Here is an 11,314-nt window from a genome sequence, read left to right as displayed (position 1 = left end):
AATCGAACCCGGGACCCTGGAGCTGTGAAGCAGCAGTGCTAACCACTGTGCTACCGTGACAGCATAATGACAAGTTTTGGGTTAGGTTAGGTCAGGGTTAGGTTGATTGGCCATGCTAAAATTGCCCCTTAGTGTCCCGGGATGCATAGGTTAGAGGGATTAGCGGGTAAAATATGTAGGGATATGGGGGTAGGGCCTGGGTGGGATTGTGGTTGGTGCAGACTCGATGGGCCGAATGGCCTCTTTCTGCACTGTAGGGTTTCTATGATTCTATGATAATCTCAGACACTTATAAACTATCATTTGTTACTGAATTGCAATCACTCATTTGTTACCAGTAGTGTCAGAAGCATTGACCATCGTGGTCAATAACCTATTCTTCCCACTTCCTGTTCAGTTATATAAAAGGTGTTGTTGCCTTTGTGCTGAACATAACAGAACTGTCAAAATGAGTAATTTACGGTCAGTGGTGTTGAACATTACTGCAGTCATCTACCTGTCCATACAAGGATGTAAGTATGCGAAATAAGTAATTTGGTATTCATAAATCTTTTGTCTGTATTTTATTACTGCATCTTGCATTGACACTGAGAAAGAAAACAGATCAAACTGTAGTTGCTCACATTCTATAATCTAGTCTCTGTTTCTCCACTGCAGATGATTTTTTGGATATCATCGGGGGTCAAGATGTTAACAGTCATTCAAGACTTTACATGGCATCTATTCAGCATAATGGACAACATTTCTGTGGTGGAGCATTGATCGAACCTCAGTGGATATTGACTGCAGCACACTGCATCAAGTAAGACACTGTCATTCCCTTAAATCGTGCTTATGTTCCATTTGCAAGGGAAACTCAAATTTACAATAAAACTTGTCAGATTTGGCTCAGTGGTAGTTCACTTATCAGAGTCAGATGATTGTGCATTGATGCTCATTTCAAGAGAGGAAGCCACAGCACCTAGGCTGACAATTCAGCACAGGCACTAACTCCTAGGTGTGATTTTAAACTGAAACCTCTTTTCAGATGCATTTGTTCCTTGTGCAAGAATAAATCAGGATGTTCTCATGTAATCCATTTCAAAGTGCTGTTAGCAGGTGCCTGACAAAGTTGTTTGCTTCCCTCTATAGTTGATAGTTGGGCGGCACGGTGGCACAGTGGTTAGCACTACTGCTTCACAGCTCCAGGGTCCCAGGTTCGATTCCCGGCTCGGGTCACTATCTGTGTGGAGTTTGCACATTCTCCTCGTGTCTGCGTGGGTTTCCTCCAGGTGCTCCGGTTTCCTCCCACAGTCCAAAGATGTGCGGGTTAGGTTGATTGGCCAGGTTAAAAAATGCCCCTTAGAGTCCTGAGATGCGTACGTTAAGAGGGATTAGCTGGTAAATATGTGGGGGTAGGGCCTGGGTGGGATTGTGGTCAGTGCAGACTCGATGGGCCGAATGGCCTCCTTCTGCACTGTAAGGTTTCTATGATTCAGTCACTCTATGTATTAACGATGGTATTTTTAAAAATTCATTCATTAAGTTAGACTCATAGAGTCATAGAGGTTTACAGCATGGAAACAGGTCCTTTGGTTCAACTTGTCCATGCCCCCCTTTTTTTAAAACCCTGAAGCTATTCCCAATTGCCTGTGTTTAGCCCATATCCCTCTATACCCATCTTACCCATGTAACTGTCTAAACGCTTTTTAAAAGACAAAATTGTACCCGCCTCTACTATTACCTCTGGCAGCTTTTTCCAGACACTCACCTCCCTCGGTGTGAAAAAAGGACCCTCTTGTTTCTTTCCCCTCTCACCTTAAACCTATGCCCTCTAGTTTTAGACTCCCTTACCTTTGGGAAAAGATATTGACTATCTAGCTGATCTGTGCCCCTCATTATTTTATAGACCTCTGTAAGATCACCCCTCAGCCTCCTACGCTTGAGAGAAAAATGTCCCAGTCTATCCAGCCTCTCCTTATAACTCAAACAATCAAGTCCCGGTAGCATCCTAGTAAATTCTTTGTATGTGACATGTGATTCTTGGCCCAATCTAACCCAGCAATAGCATAAATGCATAAAGTAGCCAACCTTACTGAAATATTAGAATAGAAATTAACTCCATTGTGCTATAGTGTGGGTTAAGGTTACTTTTCTTGTACTAAACCACTTGTAATCATTTTTGACTTGAAAGTAATTAAATTGTACTTGGAACAATTGCAGAAAGATAAAAGTGGAAGGTCTAGAAGTGGTTCTTGGAGTTCATTCACTTTCCAAGCAAAAAAACGAACAGAGAATAAAGGTGATGAAGATGGTTCCACATCCAGACTTCAAATGGTCACCTCCTGAAAATGACATCATGCTACTCCAGGTAGAATCTTCATGTTTAGTAACAAGTCTGATGGGTTGTAAATTCATTCAGTGAACACCATCATGCAGGCTTCCCCTGATTCCCTGCTGGCGCGTGACATCATAGACAACTAGCTGCGTGCACTGTTTATTCTTCTGCACTCCTATCCCTTCTCGTTTCTGGTGAGCTGACAAATGAACCATCCTTTACTCCTGATCTGTCAACAGCCCACTCATGGTCAGTGACTCACCACGTACTAGCATTCAATATTAATGCAGTGTTATTGTTGCAGCTAGTTGCTGCGAATATCAGATCAAGTGATAAGGCCTCTTCATCTGTTCTGTGCTGTTAATTTCTTTCCTCCACAATTGCTGTGTTAGGGCAGGTGTAGTTCTTAAGTGTCTGAAAGCAGTAGCTCAGAAGGGGAAAGCTGTTGAGAAGGAAAATGGATGAGATGGGGTGATGCAGTGAATCATTTTCACTCTATGGCTCAGGCAATGAAGGCATCCTTGTCCCCGCCAACATTGACTGTATCCACCACTGACACTTCCACCATGAGGAGAGTACAAGGGGAGGACCCTGGGACAGGTAATCAGTGGAATCTAGAAGAGAGTGCAAGAGGAAGACCCCAAGCCAAGCAGCCAGAAGCATGTAGAGGAGAGTACCAGAGGAGGATCTTGACCTAACTAGTCAGCGGCACCTAGAGGAGCAGGCGTGAGGGGTATCCAGGGACAGGTAGTCAGCAGCACCTTGAGGAGAGTGCAAGAGGAGGACCCTGAGCCTGGTAGTATCTAGCAGAAAGGGTGCGAGGAGGCCCCTGAGACAGGCTACCAGCAGTACTTAGACGGTGAGAGGAGCACCTCAAGACAGGCAGTCGGCAGAACCTAAAGGATTGCGTGGATAAAAGAAAAATGAAAGGTGCACAGGGGGGGTGTATTTTGAAAACATCCAAGAATGGCAGCACATGGAAAACTTAAGTTCATTGAGTGGGAACCAGAACCAGTGCAATAGGGGCACTGGTCTTCGTAAGTAGGACCTGGTGAGCATTTCTATTGTATAGTCTTTAAACTAAAAATTAGAATAAATAACTTAGCTGAAATTTCACCTTGACCTTTTGCAGTTGAAGAATAAAGCCATTCTAAACACGTCGGTCTTGACTTTAAAGTTGCCTAAATCAAGAAAAAGAGTCAGTCCTGGAACAAAATGCAGCGTTGCAGGATGGGGAGCAACTGATGCATCTCGCTCACACTCTGATACCCTTAAGGAAGCTAATGTGACTGTCCTGGACATCAAAATCTGCAAGAAAATATATTCGCTTGGACTCGCAAAAAACGTGATTTGTGCTGGTGATAAAAATCAAAAGCAGGATGCATGTTACGTAAGTTGACAGCTTTTGTTAGAACAATTGACTTAAAGAAAGCAACTTAAGCTTCCTTTCTTTTCTATTTTTTTCTGTGATTGTTAAGATGAGGAAAATTCCCTCTGCTGGGGCAGACAGTGGCCTGGTGGTATTATCGCTAGACTATTAATCCAGAAACTCAGCTAACGTTCTGGAGACTTGGGTTCGAATCCCACCATGGCAGATGGTGGAATTTGAATTCAATAAAATAATATCCAGAATTAAGAATCTATTGATCACCATGAAACCATTGTTGGAAAAACCCATCTGTTCACTAATGTCCTTTAGGGAAGGAGATCTGTTGTCCTTACCTAGCCTGGCCTACATGTGACTCCAGAGCCACGGCAATGTGGTTGATTCTCAACTGCCTTCTGAAATGGCCAAGCGAGACACTCAGTTCAATGGCATATAGCGTTGGGCAATAAATGCTGGCCAGCCAGCGACGCCCATGTCCAACAAATGAATAAAAAACTATAAGCCTCTGTATAGTTTTAACCTGTAAATAAATGAGTTGCACTTCCCTAACCTGGTGAATGAGCATCTTTAAATCAGTCTCCGGGATGAATAACAAGGCGATTCGACAGAGATCAATATAAAATTTAAACAAGCAATGGTGATAGCACAGGCAATGGAAAATGCTGGAAAAGGAGCACAAGAGTTACAGAGCCCACAAAATGGTGCCATTCACCAGTTAGGGCGAGAATCTGCAGTTAGAAGTGGCGTCAAAGCCAAAGTAGTAGCCGCGAGGTGGGAAACGAGTTCAGCTACAACTAAGACAAGAAGATTTAGAAGAGGCAATCAATCAGCAACGATTGAACCAGAAAGCTACCTGTGTGGAGGTAACCATTCCCCTGAATCCTGCAGGTACAAGGAAGATGAGTGATTTTTTTTTCACAGGAGGCTACTTGAGGCACAGGTGTAAAGCCAAGTCAAGTCTACCGAGTAGCCAAATAAATAATGCATCACCAATATACAATGTAGCAGTCCAGCACCAATGATTTAAATGCTCACTCACTGTTCAATATAAAAGCAGGCAAGATAACCCCTATTACTGTAATGTTCTGGGTAAATGGGAAGCCTCTTAAGATGGAAGTTGTTAAAGGGGCGTGATGGGTGAGCATATATATAGGTACTCGAGAGAAGGAATTGAATATTGAATTTGAAGAGTACTGTGGCCAAGTTAACAACTTATCTTGGAGAAGCGTTAAAAACAGTGGGCACTGCAATGGTACCTGTAAGCTATGAGCAACAGTCTGCCCAACTCCTAGTGATCAGAGTGACAGGGGAAGGACCAAGCCTTCTTGGCTATGATTGGCTGAAGGAAATCTAGTTAAATTGGGCTGAGATTTACCAAGTGCAGGAAAGAGGACTGCTCGAACTGATGAAAAAATATGAAAACGTCCTCAAGGATGAATTAGACAAAATAAAAGGCCTGCAAGTGAAGATCTATGAGAACCTAGAGGGAACCCCTCGATTCTTTAGGGTGAGATGCTTTATGCTTTACGAGAGAAAGTAGATAGTGAATTAAAGAGTTAGGAAACATAGGCATTATCCAGCCAGTTCAATTCTCAGAATGGGCAGCACCCATAGTTCTTGTATTGCCCAAGTTGCGAGCATGGTGTAAAATAGACATGCTGTTACTGATAAAGTTGCAAAGTCAATTCTCTAACCATTACCTCCCCCACCATCACCACAGACATTTTATTCTTTAATGTTTCCAATCACACCTTAGGCTAAATGTCCTCCAGCATTTCCTGTTCAAGACCTTTGCCCAATCATCTCTACCTTTGCCCAATCATCTTTCTTCTCATGAGCCGCAAGCCTACACCTAACTAAAAGATATTTCCCCTGATAAGTGAAACGGTTTATCCTTCATTTCACTTTACTGCCAAGATTAGTAAGAAATAAAGAAATATAAGAAAAGAGAATCTGTGTAATTACAAAACTGTTCTGCAAAATACTGATCCAGTAATTGGTCACTGATTGTGACCTTATTGATTTTGAGAAATTAGGAGCATTCTTGCTTTAAATATATATTATTTTTACTTGCGCACCTTTTGCTACTCCACAAGAAATTGTGTATGTATTAACATACGTTTGTTCTTAAGGAGTGAAGGTTTACTTATGGGAATGAAAGTGGCCTCTGAGAGTCAAATATCAGAGTAACAATTCTATAATGCTTCTGGCTTCATGAAATAATCAGGCACAATATATGCAAAGGTCACAATATTGCATCATACCTTCAGCGAAAGATTTGCGCAAGTAAAGAAGAATTATTTCTCCAGGGTTTATGCCAAACCTCCGCTGGAGATATGGTAGGTGATCACAAGAACCTCCTCCATCTCAGAAAATGCAGGCGTAATTACAGTGAGAGATAGCATGAGAGATCTGCTAATATTTCCTATAATTATGACCATTGCCTGGTGGTTTTACGCTTTTGCTAACATTTGTTTTAACAGGGTGATTCTGGTGGTCCATTATTGTGTAAAAAGAAGTGGTCTCATCAAGAGGTGTACAGGGGCATTGTTTCACGTGGAAGTCCCTGCAATGTTTCCACCAAACCTGGTGTTTACACACGTTTATCAAAAAAGTATCTCTCTTGGATCAAGGATGTAATGCGAAATTAAAGTCATGGTATGACAAAGGATCAACTTTATTAGGAAAACCACTGTTTATGTTTGTGGAATATTACAAATTTTCTTAGTAGTCCTTAACTTCTATATCGACTGAGCTGGTTCAAAGCCTGTAATTGAAAAAACCTGCCTTAAGTAGAATTTTTAAAATGTTTATTCTTTGAAAATTGTGCCATAAAAGAGCTTAAATGTTATATTAACGCCTCCAATAAAATATCAGCTAAACAATCCACTGTACAATTTCAATGCATAGTCGTTCTATTTTTAAACGGATGTGTTCTTTCTATCTCTAGTTTAACAGTTGCATTGTGACTGACAATTGATTTGTTATGAATAAATGTTTCTCAAGTGGAAAATGTCAACATGATTTTGCAAATATTTGATTTTGTGCTTTAATCAAAATGCAATTATCAGAATGAGGGCGGCACAGTGGTTAGCACTGTTGCCTCACAGTGCCAGGGACCCGGCTTCAATACACGGCTTGGGTCACTGTCTGTGCGGAGTTTGCAGGTTCTCCCCATGCCTGTGTGGTTTTCCTCCGGGAGCTCCAATTTCCTCCCACAGTCCAAAAGACATGCTGGTTAAGTGCATTGGCCATGCTAAATTCTTCCTCAGTGTACCCGAACAGGTGCAGGAGTGTGGCAACTGGGGGATTTTCACACACAACAAAAACGGAGAATGCTGGAAAATCTCAGCAGGTCTGACAGCATCTGCGGAGAGAGAATAGAGCCAACATTTCAAGTCTAGATGACCCTTCGTCAGAGCGGATTTTCACAGTAACTTCATTGTAGTGTTAATGTAAGCCGACTTGTGACACTAATAAATAAACTTTAAACTTTAAAATGCTTTTACAGTACAGTATTTCATTTTAAAAATCCTTTGCAAAGTCCATACCTTAACTATCGTACATTTCATACACTGGTCTAATGTCTGTAGCATTGATCAAATAATTAAAAACAAAAGGGCGGAAATTATAGATCGGTGGCAAGGTTGTGACAGGATTGAGTTTGGGAAACCCAATGAGCTGTCTATAACTTGCCTGATTATAACTTGCTTTTCTCTGTTTCCAGTCCCAGTCAGCCAGGATGAGAGGCTATCTGAATGCTGGGCAGCCAGGCTTCATTATCAGGCTGCATCCAGGCAGCAGAGAGAAGTGAGTGAGGGCAGGGTCAGGGGAGATGGCGGGAGGTGATGGGAGATGGGGGGGGGGGGGGGGGGGGGGTGCGGAGGGATGCTGATTGACGGGGTGGGAGGAGAAGGGAGTGATGGAAGATGGATGGTCTTTGGGATCAAATGCCAGGGTAGCATGGGAAATTAGAGGCTTGGGTGAGAATTAGGGGATTGTCGGAGATTGGATCATCAATGAACTGAGACCCACCTCCAGAAGCGTTCCAATCAGGGTTGGCGTGGGGAGTCAGGAGGTGAGAGGTGCATACAGCCCATTGCTAGTACAGCTGTCAGCCTTCACTGGGTTATTAGAGATAGTGCAGCTGAGGGCCATGCAGCCAAAATGGCTAAGACCTGTTATAATTCAGGTCAGAAACTCCAAAGTATTTTGTGAAGTCCGCCTGGATCATAAGTTTTGCTATTTGAATTTGACTAGGGTAAGCATGAGATGGTTCACTTTAGGCATGATTGAAATTACCCACTAAGGAGCTTTTATCAAACAAAGCTTATTAAGAATACAGTTAACATGTGTAGAAAGAAAATGAGCAATAACTTTTACTAATTACAGGCAAGAAAAAAACCCCCATGATATTGTATAACCCTTAACAGCTAAACACCGTTCCAATCAAACAAATCCCATAAACAAAACCCTTGCCTCAGGTTTAACACAGAAAATACGAATGCTCACGTGATGCTAGAACTTAGTTCTTTGGTTTGATGCTGCAGTTTTCTTGATACAGACACAGACAACCTTGAAATCAGAACAGCTTCCCAAAACACCAGGGACAGAGAGAGAGAGAGAGACTCAAGTTACTAGCTAGCAACCACCAACAGCAGAATTTTCACTCCAAGAAGGCCAGGACCTGCTTCCAGCTCGCCAGCAGAATTTACAAGACCAGGGAGAGCGAGAAAACCCTGCCTGCCACTTGACAACCAGGACAGATTCTGACTCGAAACCAAAACTGAAAATGAATCCTTGGATTCTAATGGGGAGGAACCACCTGACTTTGATTTGTCAATCAATCTTCCCCCCTCACAATGCAAAAGGTCATAAAATCCCAGAAAGTACCTGAGGCCCAGAATAAAAATAAACAAAACCCCATTTAAACTCTTGAAGTAGCAATAAAAGGACTTCGAGCAGACAGTTCGGCAACATCGAAACCAAAAAGCTTGAAACTGCAGAGAATATGATTTTAAAAAACATTTCTTAAAGATACACTAGTGATACAGACCCAATGGAGGTGCCATCATTGTCAGAGAAGTAGCCAGCACTGCAACATTCCCATCAGTTGAAGACATCAATTTCCAGGAGGTCCAGAGAGGCAGTGGTATTCTGGTTATGTCATTGTACCAGTAATGATGTGGAGATGTACCAGTACAATTGGAGATGTACAGTCCTGTCCTGGTTGTACCAGTAATGCAGCTCTGGGGGCAAAAGTTCAAATCCCACAGCAGCTCCTGGAATTAGTTTAAATTAATAAATTTGGAATTAAAAGCTGATCTCGGTAATAGTGACCATGACACCATTGTAATGATTGTCAGTTGTCATAAAACTGCACCACACATATCTAAAAATTAGTTGTCAACCTGGTGAAAATACAACACAGCACTACATGCATGCCACACAGTGAAAGCAGTATGCAATAGACAAAACAAAGCAATCCCAAAACCAATATATCAGATCTAAACTCTGCAGTTCTGCCACATCTTGATGTGAATGGTGGTGGAAAAAAAACAATGAAGAGGAAAAGGAGGCTTCACAAATATCCCCATCTTCACTGATGAAGGAGCCCAGCATTCCAGTGCAAATGATAAGGCTGAAGTATTTGTGGCCATCTTTAGCCAGAAGTGCCAAGTGGATGATCCATCTTGGCTCCACCTGAGATCCTCAGCATCACAGATGTCAGTTTTCAGCCCATTCGATTCACTCCACGTGATATCAAGAAATGGCTGAAGGCACTGGATACTGCAAAGGCAATAGGCCCTGACAATATTCGAGCAGTGCCAGGGTGCCAGATGGGCAGTGCCAGGGTGCCAAGCCCCCCCCCCCCATTGAGGCCCCTCCTGCCCCGACATCCAGGGGGGAGCCTCAATGGCTTCTGTCCCCACCAATGGGGTGATCATGCCTGATCCCCATTTATGGGGGCCAACTTTAATTGCCGCTGGTGGGAACCACTCCCAGCGGCGTGGGAGACATTGGCAAGCCCAGAGAATACCATCCTGGGCCCTCGCTAATGATATGGAAATTGGAATTTCCATGTTGTAATCAGCCAAAAAACATAGCCTGGGAAACTCATGAATGTGTGTGAGAGAGAGGTGAGAAATTGTGGGCCCGATTCTCCCATTGCGACCAGCAACCTTTTTGGCGGGTTGGGTCAGGAGATGCACATGTCGGCCATTTCGCGGGTTCCCCGCGAGTGTTTATGACCTGCCCACATCTTCCAACTGGAAGAAAATGGCGCCGCCGGGAATGCGCAGAAAACCGGCGGGAATTGAGGTAAGTCATTTGAATATGTTTTACATATATTTTAAATGTATTTTAAAAGTGATTATCGGGCCTGGCACGGCACTTGCCGGGCCCGATGGCATCTCCCACCCCGCCAGAAGTACTTCATTCCTGCGGGGTTTACAGTAGCTCCCCAAGTTTTGGGGAACGAGTGGGAGACCCCGCCGGAGTGAAGGGGGGGGGGCAATCGGGGCCCCCCAGGGAGTCGGGCGGCGGAGGGTGGTGCCCCCTGGGCATGGGCACCCTGACAGTGCCAGCCTGTGCCCCTTGGCCTTGCCCAATGGGCAAAGTGCCCATGCCCAGGGGACACCTTGGCACTGCCCACTGGGCATTGGGCAGTGCCAAGGGGCGGGACCTATTGTGGGCAGGGCCTAGGGCAATTGGTGGAAGTGATGGGGTCCCGCTGCCACTGTATTGGGATTGGTCTGGGCTGGAGGGAGGCCAGTGATCAGGGCGGGCTGGGTGGGTGGTGGTCTGCTGGGGTGGGGAGGTCGGCAGGGGAGGTCTGCTGGGGTGAGAGGAGTGGGGAGATCACCACCTGCTGGAGGAGGTGGACTGGACATCGGGGCGCTCTGGGGCAAGAGGGTTCAGGGCTGGCTCGGGAATTGTTCTGGGGCTGCAATCAGGCTGGAGGGGCAGCATTGCGGGGGTCCTGGGCTGGCCAGCGATCAAACCGGCCAGCAAATGGGGAGACTGACAGATTGGGACCACTGCGCATGCACAGAGTTCCAGAACTGTCTACTCTGGCATGAATAGGCCCCGCCCCCCGGGTTTTTAATGATATTCACGATTGTGACCTCTGCAGTGCACAGAGTGCAGAGATTCAGGTCTGAAAAAACAGTTGTGATCTAGAACAGTTTTCCCACCAATTCAGCACATTTGCGTGCATGTGTGTGAAAGGTGAGAATGTGTGTGTATGAGAGGTAAGAGTGTGCGTGGAAGAGATGAAGAGTGTGTGAGAGGTGAGTGTGTATGTGTGTGTGAGAGTATGTGTGTGCGCGTGTTGTGTGTGTGCGTGCGTTTGCGTGCGTTTGCGTGTGTGTGATATGAGAATCCACTCTCCATCAGCATTCCTAATATTAAACGTACTTGTGAGCCGAAGAAGCAGCATCACTCCTCCCATTAAAAATAGCAAAAGGAAGGTAAGACTTAAGTATTTGTTGAATAAGATAACTTTTTAATTATAATAAATGTATACGTATAAGAAATAGAAAAGACTTTGGTAAACTTTTATTAAATGTTTGTACCTGTTGTACAAAAAAATCTTTTGTGGTTTAACT

General features: G+C 44.1%; 1 protein-coding gene across 1 annotated transcript; it reads left to right on the top strand.

Annotated features, from left to right (window-relative positions):
• The first annotated feature begins 435 nt into the window (after positions 1–435).
• Positions 436–7,200, top strand: LOC144497832 (granzyme K-like). The gene is made up of 5 exons (XM_078219276.1): positions 436–512; positions 658–802; positions 2,203–2,350; positions 3,450–3,707; positions 6,188–7,200. The coding sequence occupies exons 1-5, from the start codon at positions 449–451 to the stop codon at positions 6,353–6,355; spliced, it is 783 nt and encodes a 260-aa protein (XP_078075402.1). The 5' UTR covers positions 436–448; the 3' UTR covers positions 6,356–7,200.
• The last annotated feature ends 4,114 nt before the right edge of the window (positions 7,201–11,314 follow it).

The sequence above is a fragment of the Mustelus asterias genome, chromosome 1, assembly GCF_964213995.1.
Source record: "Mustelus asterias chromosome 1, sMusAst1.hap1.1, whole genome shotgun sequence".
Lineage (NCBI taxonomy): Eukaryota > Metazoa > Chordata > Chondrichthyes > Carcharhiniformes > Triakidae > Mustelus > Mustelus asterias.
Note: the sequence above shows the minus strand (reverse complement) of the source record. Positions and strands in the feature narration are given on the sequence as shown.

What these genes read in the sequence shown, in the direction of transcription:
- LOC144497832 (XM_078219276.1), top strand. Translation starts at nt 449, where the DNA reads ATGAGTAATTTACGGTCAGTGGTGTTGAACATTACTGCAGTCATCTAC. An exon ending in CTACCTGTCCATACAAGGAT is followed by an intron (nt 513 to 657) that starts GTAAGTATGCGA and finishes TCTCCACTGCAG; the next exon opens with ATGATTTTTTGGATATCATC. An exon ending in AAAAGCAGGATGCATGTTAC is followed by an intron (nt 3,708 to 6,187) that starts GTAAGTTGACAG and finishes TTGTTTTAACAG; the next exon opens with GGTGATTCTGGTGGTCCATT.